Raw genomic sequence first — 10,231 nt, forward strand, 5'->3', positions numbered from 1 at the left:
GCATCTTTATAAGGCTACCATAGTATATGTAGATTAATATAAATGCACCTGTATATGATACATATTTACTGTAACTGATACATATTTAGTTATCTTTAGTTTTGTTTTAAGCTTTTGTTTTAAGCTTCATTCCTTACTGTTGATAAACAGAAAGACAACTAATAATAATTAATTGATATCAGATAATGAGGACAAAAACTTCATAAACTTCTTTTCATAATCCTGAAAACTATGATTAAAACATATGCCTCCTTTGAGGAGATCTGATAATTTTTCCATAGCTGCTCATCTAAATACAGAAAGATGCTATTTCTATTCTCACTCAGTCATTATTTAGGCCATAAGATTGGTTCATTAACTGTTCAGATGAACCAAGTTACACATGTATTGATTTAGTTCTCAGTCTAGAATTCTTCAAGCCATAGAAGACCACAGCTGGTTATAGAGTTGTAACTGCTGTTCAGTTTTTCTGAGGATATGGGTGTATGTGGAAGTATCTGAAAATATGCTTAGAACAGTACGATTCTGTATCCCACAAGAGATGTCAAGAGTCTTTCTTATAGGGTATGAACTAATTTTATAATTTGAGTGCCAAATCACTTGCTTTGTCACAAATTTAATGTTTAACAGTCTACAAATACATATTCTGAGACAAAAACTATCTGTGATTTCCCTGGGATAATCAAAAGCATTGGAAAATACGAGATTTTACTGAATGATTTACTGTGTAAAATAGCCAACAATTTGGTTTTGCAGGCCATTAAAAAGCAGTGAAATGTAAGGCCTATAATTTTACTTTCTAATCCTGAAAATCTGTGAAAATCTGAAAATCTACTTAAAAGTAATTCCACTGGATTTACAACATCCACAACCACAGTTGAAAAATTTACCCCTGAATTTGTTGTAGCTTGTTCCATTCACTTTGCTGAGAGCTTTCCAGCTTCCTTGGACACTGCAAATTGTGCCATGTGCGCCCACTAAATCCAAATTACATGCTTCTCTGACATTGTTTTCCTCTTTCTGTTGGCTTAAGTGGGCTGAGAACCTGAATAGGTTTCTGTGTAGCCAAGATGAAATCTCTTTCCCCTTCCTTCTGTTCAGTGCATAAAATCAGTTACAGGTCATGCCACATGAAATCCAAACATTCTCTACAGCTCCAGGAAACCTTCTACCACCTGCTAAACAAAGAGCAGATAATGCAGTAAGCACCTCTCTGATTAAAAAGAGGAGAAAGTCTCTTCCTCCTTTTGGAATCATGTAGTAAGAGCTCCCCTTCCTGACTAAATCTACTTGAAATACTAAATCTGAGCAGGAAATCTTTTCCTTTTCTTTTTTTTTTTTTTTCCCCTATTTCTTTACTTAGATAACACTGCTTAAAGATGTGTTTGAAAAGGATTAGCTAATAGCATTTAGACAAAACTCTCACGTCACCCACACTGTTGTTTTTTTTCTCTTTTCTTTGAAACATGTCTCTGGCTTCTATGGTTGCTTAGAAAAAAATCACGAGTGAGAAATGAATGTAACCTATGCAGAGTTATCAGCATGCAGTGCCAAAAGAAGTGTTAGGAGAAGCTCTGAGCAAACCATTAAGGGACTACTGAGACGTGTGGGATTCACATCCAACTGCTCATACGACTGAAGCTACTGCCTTATAAGCAGTCAAGGTTCTTCTCTAGCTGTACATTGAAGCACCAGTCCAAGCCCAATAAGAACTTTAAATGTATTCTATAACTTCACATGGTTAAATAATTACAAATATGAACCTAACGGGAGTTGTACTGGACAAGTATTAAAGTTGCAACAGCCTTTTTTTTCCAGAGCAGAGGAGAATCTGAGTGGTACTAAGCAATTTTTGACTGTTTATGTGACAACAGATTGAATCAAAGTAACAAAGACAGAGGATGGGAAGTAGTATATGTAGAGAAAGCACTGTTCATCCTAAATAAACCCCACCTGTAGGGTCTGCAAAGCTCACAGCAAGATCTTCATTCTATATCAAATAAGGGTATGTACAACTAATATATCCCACAATAAATAATTTTTTAACATTTCACCAGTTTGGTGAGCAGGAAAAAAAGCCTGAAACTGGGAATGTAAACTAATTAATAAATGCACAGAGATGTAAATTAAGCAAAGAAGAAGGGAAAATAGCTCAAACCAGAAAACTAAGCAGGCGTGCATAGTAAGTTGCAGTGTTTGAAAACAGAGACCTAAAATATGGGAGGGACAAGAGGGATGGAATTTGCATACAACAAGTATAGGCTGGGACCTGGAACAGTCATTGTCATTTTTTATCTGTACTTCAAAAATATTTTTTATTTTTTTTTTTTATCATGAACCTTCATTTAGTATTACAAGTGACCTATGACTGACCTAGAAATGCAGAATATTTCGTTCTTTTAGGAGTCACAGATTATTAAACAAAATGAACTGGCACCTTTCACACCACAGTACTTTAAGAGTCTCTGAAACATGCTTTACACACCAATGTAAGGGTTGGGTTGGAGAAAAGTGATGCTAAAACTACATCAACAAAAATCAATTTCCTTTTGAAAATAATAACCAGTATCCCTTTGCAAGCATTATGAGCTGCATTAGATGGCCTCTGTCTCAGAGAAAATGTATCACACTTCATTTACCTCGTTAAGAGAAGCAGTGTTACAATTACTAGTAAGAAAGGCAGCTAGCAGAGGTCTCTAGGGGAGACATTCCAATGCACTGTAATGTATATCAAATGCTGTAAATGCAACACACCAAGTTCTCCTTTTAAACCAAAAAGCTAAATAGTAAATACATTTCACATTCAATGGCAAGAGAAGAGGTTCTAGCCAGGTCTCTGAAACACACAAATAAATTCAAGTAAATAATTTAGGGTTAGCTTAGAACAAACACTTCTAATTTCAATGAAAAATGAATTGTTAAAAATCTTGAGAAAACTGGGGGTTCACTGGTAAAATAATAGAAAGAAAACTAATGAAATAGGAGGCATTTGTTTATCTACAGCTTCAAAGTACTAGCATGTTGCTATCTTTATGTTAAAAATATAAATTTTTTGGATGTGTCCACTATTATCTTTCCTTAAACAGTGGTAAGGAACAAAGACAATTCAGGCAAATTGTCACCATACCAAATTGACTTCCAAGGTTTGGGAAACACTGGTAAGTGGAATGTTTGATGAGTGCCAATCCTTTCTAACAGCATGTATATAAATCTATACTTTTTTATGGGTTTTGTTTTCATCAGATATTGCTGATAAAAGAAACTGGGAGGAGAACATCAGGGAGTACCAGGACTCCCCGAGTCAGTCAGCATTACCCCATGTTACATGGGGCATCTGCGATACTGAAAGTGACTATGTATATGGGGAAGTGGAGAATCGATTAGATTTACTTCAAGAACAACTCAACAGGTAAAAACAGAGATATGATAAAAATATATTTGTGAAAGGGTACATAATTTAATGGATACAAATGATACCACAGGAGGAATAAATTTGCTCAGAAAGTTTCCAGAATCATTTATGTCTTTGGAAGTTCAAAAGTACAAAAATATGTGGGATGGGAATATCACTTTGTTGTCCATATAAATTCATAGGAATTCATAAAATCACCTAAATTCAACCTTTTAGATTCTTGGAAAAAAATGGGAATGATAAGTAAAAAAATTTTAAATTGCTGCCAGAATAATGTCACTTACCTCTAGGTACCTGCATTAGTGACTCTGAATTGCCATGCTGAAGAAACTTTCTCCTCAACTAACAGGCAGCCTAAGAGTCCAACTTTTTAACCAAGAAACCTTAATGAGGCACCTAAACTTGCTAAATGTAAATCTCAGCTGGAATGCCTTTTCTTCAGCATTGATTCCTAAGATTTTCACATGTCCACAAAACAGCAATTTTCAACATCTTCAGTATCTGAAGCATTTTTTTCTTTCCTGAAGTCCAAAGTAAACCAACTGCTTTCCTTAAAAAGAGAGCATTTACATTACAGGCAAGCTTCATTTTAGGTGCATTAACTTCTTTTGCAACTGCCTCTATAATAAGTAAGATATGGAAGTATGCAAAGGCAAAATACTTAACACCCGTTACAACAGAAAATTGACATTTTCTTCATCAGAATACATTATTACCTCACTTAATAAAATGCCTCTTCTTTCTTCTCTCTTATCTTTAATATATTGCTCTTTCTTGGCAGCTAAGCAGCATAGTTTATAGCATATTAAAAATACAGTTACAGAACTTTGATCCATCATACACTATAGTTTACCAGGTAATTTCACTTAATTTTAAATTGCCTTATGCTCAAGTCTTTAGCTTCTTTATTATTTCCAATATTTTTCCATGACAAGTACTATGACACACACTCAGCCCCAATTGTGCTTTAGTAGTCTTCATTGGCATTCTGTGCTGTATATTTTAGCAATCAGTTTAAAGCCAGGTTAATGGTATAGTGCTTCTTTCATCTACTATAAGCCAATCAAAACACAGTATTTTTCTTTTCTGAATACTATAGAGTACATTAAAAAGACATTTTTAACTTGCAAGCCTAAATTGCTATAATTTCTAATTGCAGTAGTCAAGTAATCCAAGGAACTGTAAATGTCACATAGCCAAATATCTGCATGTTCCCTATTAACAGTGGGAATTAACAGTCTTTCAGTTACATCTCCTGAAATCTTAAGCTCTTAAAACTGAAATAATATCTCAAGTTTACCCACAGTTTCACCAAAATCTTACATAAGTTCCCAATATTTTGGAGTGAGAGAATACCATTGTTATTGATAAACTAAGATTTAAATTGTTGTGAATTTTATTAAATCATTTTATACTTTAACTCTTTACATGTTTTTAAAGCTTTTCATGCTTTCAGGATTTGGGGCCTTGCTGGATTTTCTATGAATGTAACAGACAATATTCTGTCTGGCTTATGTCAGATCAGACCTGCTGGGGGGTCACATTTTCCTGTCCTTTTCCATGTCAAGCTCAGCATGCTAGTCAAATTGTTAAATGGACATAGAAGGCTGGAAAGCCACTGTAGCAGGACTATGACCCTAGCACTATCTCCGTTTTTCACCTTTTAGCCATTGGATTTCATGGAGACTCTGGGCCAAGTGCCTAAAGTTCTCATGCCTTTTCCTTTGGGTGGCATGACATGGACCTTTTTTTAAATTCTAAAGAAAGGAGGGAGAAGATATACATGCCATAATGAAAAGATGAATAAACAGTGCCAGATGTACTCTTTGATTTGAAGTACTAGGAAATCCCTATCAAGTGCCGACAAAGAAGTGAGCCTTTCAGAATTAATTCAAAGCAAAAGACAATTGCTGATACAAGTCCAATGCTAAATCCCTTTTATCAACTGAGATAGTAAACCTCAAGTTTAGCAGACAGAAGCTCTCTGGATGGTGTCATGCTGCTGCTGAAGTATTTTCCCCTGTGGCATCAGCATCATGCTTGTGTGAGATCAGCATATTTTCAAGTAGCAAGCAACCCAAGAAGGCAAATAGCGCATGAACTGACTAACCTCAGGGTTTGGGCCTTTCATTATAGCAGCTGATGCCACAAAGCCTGCTTCTCCCAATAAAAAAAAAGAAACAGCATCCTAAATACCTAAATCCTCTGGGCATACCTTTCAGATTAATTTCATAGATGCATTTATAAATAAGTGACACAGGTGATGGACTACTTCAATATTAAAAAAAAAATCCTGGTAAACACAAAGATCTGTCAGCAGCAGGATCAATTCTGCTGCTGTAGAGAGCCTAAGTAGTAACATTCACAACACTAAAGGCTGCTGACAAAGATTTGCTTATTCTGTCAGAGGATGAGTTGCAATACAGAAGGCTGTATATCTGCATCACAGTCCATCATAGCATGTCTGTAGCCTTCTAGGAACTGGGGAGGAACAACACGCATTCCTTATTGCTGAGCTTGTCAATGATATTGGTAAGACCATTTGAAAATCAATTCAGTGCTATGCAATTGTAAGTATGAACATAAGCAGCTTAAATGTTTCAGAAGTCATATAACAATTTATGAAAATTGGAAAAAAGAAAAAAGCTACCGAGTTTGAACATAAGAAACACAGAAATTAATTCTATGGTTTGTATAAATTTTCACAGTAAAGAAACTTGGTCAGTTGTTGTGTTGTTTGTGTTTTTTAAGGATATTTTCTTGAAAGTATCTTTCATTTTTTAAGTGTGGAAGAACATGAATGTAGTTTTCTGCTTATTTTGGTGCATTCTATTAGCATTGGCATGTCAAAATTAATTGACAGATACACCAGAACAAGAGTCCCACCCTAAGCCAGTACAAATTAATTTAGTTTCAATGAAGAGAGTACAGTTATTCCTCTTGATTTCAACTAAAGAACTGTTCCCCCTGTGTTACTGTTTGTTGCAAAAATAAAGGACAGTAATGAGCTCATTCTGCAAAGGAAAGGGAGAGCTAGCAAGCTTTGGAAGGGCTCAGTACTCCCTCTTCTGTTCTTTCCTACTTAAGGCATGGTCATGTCATAAAAAGCAATAGTTTGCTTTATTAATAAGCTGCAAGTCCTTCTTGAATGCATCTGTAACCCATATTTTAAAACATACCCATTCCTGACCACATATTAACTGATTTTATGTAACTTCTCTAGGCTTGAATCCCAGATGACTGCTGATATCCAAACCATCCTGCAGCTTCTGCAAAGGCAGTCAACGCTCATTCCACCTGCCTATAGCATGGTGACTGCAGGGGCAGAGTATCAGCAGCCAGCAATTCGGTTTACACAAACGCTTCATCCTGTAGCATCAATTAAAACAGACAGAAGTTTCAGTCCTTCATCTCAGGTATGTACACATTTAAAAAAATCAAGAGCCTTGCTAATCTTGTTAGCTTATGATGGAAGAAATGCATACTAATCTAATTGCTTGTTCATTAAAGAATGTGAAATTCTTATTCTGATCCAGCACCTCTGCAGTGGACTTTGATACCGTATTTTCAGAGGCCACGTTTTCTGTGAGGGTTTTAGAGATTCATAAAGTGATCTTATAATCAGACCAATTTACTTAATTACCATGCATTTCACAAAAACAAGCAGAAACAACAAATATTATATGCAAGTGCTAGCACAAATGCTCTCCTAGCATCAGACCTGCCTGTGCAGGAGCATCTGTTATAGGTCCAGTTCTTGAAGTCCTGAGAAACACCATAACTGTTTTCATGAAGGCAGAGGCCAGAGAAGTCCAGCTGAGGCAGTAGGGTGGTTATATACATATAGAAGCATGAGGGGAGAAAAAATCTTATGTACAATCCCTTGCCACTGCTGGAAATACAAAGCTGCTGCATACCTGCATTTTCCAATACATGTTTTCCACCCCAATTCTGTTCAGACAGAATTCTATTTTCCAAATTTGTTTGGCATTTCTTGAATTTAACAGTTTGAACAGAGATGTGGCATGTTATTTGCAGATACACTGCAGCATGCAATTAGTAAATCCAGCATGCTTGGATGTGCCAGATTCCTCATGCATATGCTGAAACACATACAGGCACAGTAAGTCCAATCATCCAGAAAGCATCAGTTCACATGCATAAAGATTATCAGGGCAGCAAGCATGCAAGTAGCAGTTTTCAGAAGCATTTACCCACCATGTATGCACCTACACAAAAAATACATATCTGTCAGAACAGAAATCTAGCAACCCTCTAGAAACAAACATCAGCAGGCACACTGCACACTTTGCACAGATTCTGAGTTTAAAAGTGAAGAACTGAGTGCTGAGACGAATCCAAATGGTTTTAGTGTTTGGATTGAAGCAATTCCAGAGGTGCAGCCTGAAACTACAAATTCAGGAATATTGAAATCCACTCTTAGACTAGGCCTCAAGAGTATTTAGTCCTTCAGAAAGGATATATACTTGTTTCTTGATGTCACATGAGCATGACAGAGAAGGGGACAAAACTCCCAGATTCTATAACTAATCAACAGAATTGCATTCACTTACATTAAAGCAAATGCAGTACCATGTAAAAAATATTTCAGCACACTGCTTAATTGTCAAACATGGTTTTCCAACAATCTGATTGTGCTCATTTTGAGGAGAAATAAGAGACTAGAAGAGACTGATACAATTATTGCCATCTTATTTCTTCTCTTTTCCAGTGTCCTGAATTTCTAGACCTTGAAAAATCGAAACTTAAATCCAAAGAATCCCTCTCAAGTGGAGTGCATCTTAACACTGCCTCAGAAGACAACCTGGCTTCTTTTTTAGATCAAGAACGTGACCAGTCTGTAGAGCATCCCCCACAGCGTTGTAAAACTTATCTCCAGCCAGTTAGGCACCCTTCATTGCCAGAATCTTCACTAAGCACTGTAGGAATCTTGAGTCTTCATAGGCATGTTTCCGATCCTGGTCTTCCTGGGAAATAATACTTTTATACTATTACTTCACATAAAAATGTAAGTGCTTTTAATGGCTGTTTTTCCTTTTTTGTATTTAAATCCTCTATACTTGACTCAGGGGCTACAAGGAATATACCATTATATGCAAAAGTACTGTATATTTTCCTAAATCTGAAGCTTGTAAGGTAAAGTTGAGCAGTTCTGATGTAAATATATATACATACACACACACTAACTGTATGTTCTAAACGTAAAACTGCCAGCATTCTCAAGGCACCTTATATTTTTATTTATTTTTTAAATAACATGCATGTCCTGAAATTACAGTTTACGTTGCATGGAGATGACTATTTACTGCTGTCATGGAAACAGTATTTTATTGTGGATATGTTTTCAGAACAAATAGGAGACCAATAACAATAATTCACACAGAAAAAACTCCAACCTGACCAATCTAAAATTCAAGTAAAATCTTCTGCTCACTTTTGAAAATCGGATTATCTTTCTTGTAGTGAGCTTTTTACTATAAGCGGCAATGATTATGCATCTAAAGAAAGAACAAATAATGTAACCAAGTCTTCTGGGTTCAAAACAATTAGGACATAGAAACCAGCCTCCTTCCAAAACAATTAAAGCAACACGGCGGTACTTTAACAATACAGAAAAACAGCCATGTGCTGGAAGGTATCACCATAAATTGCATCCACAAAAACATAATATATTAATTGAATAGTTTGTTTCCAGTATTATTATTTTTTTAATTCACATCAAAGAAGATAGCTATCATGAGCAGGCAGGTACTCTTCATGTGTCACACAAACATAATCAAATGCAATAAATCTAATTTCTATATAATACAGAAGACTGTGTTCCTTTTGTTCAATACAAATTATTAACAACCTGTATAATTAAAAAATACTTAAGATCTTGGTTTATAATTATAAGGGTGGTTGTTTGCAGTTCTCTTTTTACTGACTGGCCCCTCTACAATGATCCTAGATAGGGTATAGCTGTATGTGGACACACATACCACACACATTCCTGGATGTGTGCATGTGTGTATATTATATATGTACATTATGTACATGTGTGTACGTGTGTGTATGTTTATATACAAACATATACACAAGTGTGTGTATATACCTACACTTACATGTAGGAGTATAGATATAGTTATATATATGTATATATGTAAGATCACTCCGAGGAACAATTGTAAACTTTCTTATTACAAAAGAAGTAAGTTTAGCTTGTGTCCAAAGCTGACTACATTAGAATAAAATGATTTAAGGTCTGTAGGCTTTAAATACAGTATGTACTGTATATGCATAATGCTTTGTGAATACTTAGATTTAATTTTATTAAAATATTATTCTGCTTCAAATGCTGTGTTTATTTTAGAAGGAACTGATCTTTTTATTACTGTTTTTAAATATTAAAAAATGTTCACATGATTTTGTAATCTTAAAGCTTTACTATGAAATTCCTCTAGGAAGAGAACTGAATTCAAAAAAGAATGTAACCCAGTTAGTGGGTGAGCAGTGAAATTCTAAACTAAAAATCCCGCTGCTCTAAACCAGCGTGGAGTAATTCTATAGTGGTTGACTGGTTGACCCTCAAATTAAGAGTTACCTACATTATGTGTTAGGGTCAGAATAATACGTAAGACACTTAGTCATTCACAGTCAATAAACACAAGGTGGCTCCATCTTCTCTCATTTAAAATTAGTGTCAAAATACCAAGCAACACTCTGCTTTATCTTTGTGTATAAAGATACCAAAATAAATTAACTAAATATCTCTAAGTTAAGAGAACCCAATCCTTCTCATACGTGATCAAATTGTCT

General features: G+C 35.4%; 1 protein-coding gene across 8 annotated transcripts in view; it reads left to right on the forward strand.

Moving 5' to 3' along the window:
• The window catches only part of KCNH7 (potassium voltage-gated channel subfamily H member 7), a 222,020-nt gene extending 212,252 nt beyond the window's left edge, over positions 1–9,768 (forward strand). For all 8 annotated transcript variants that reach the window (XM_084524177.1, XM_084524179.1, XM_084524178.1 and 5 more), the window contains 3 exons: positions 3,244–3,409; positions 6,636–6,828; positions 8,145–9,768. In XM_084524177.1, the coding sequence (XP_084380303.1) occupies positions 3,244–3,409; positions 6,636–6,828; positions 8,145–8,411 (626 nt within the window). In that variant the 3' untranslated portion in view covers positions 8,412–9,768. The remainder of the gene's footprint in view (positions 1–3,243; positions 3,410–6,635; positions 6,829–8,144) is intronic.
• The last annotated feature ends 463 nt before the right edge of the window (positions 9,769–10,231 follow it).

This window comes from Aythya ferina, assembly GCF_964211825.1.
Source record: "Aythya ferina genome assembly, chromosome: 6".
NCBI classification, from domain to species: Eukaryota; Metazoa; Chordata; class Aves; order Anseriformes; family Anatidae; genus Aythya; species Aythya ferina.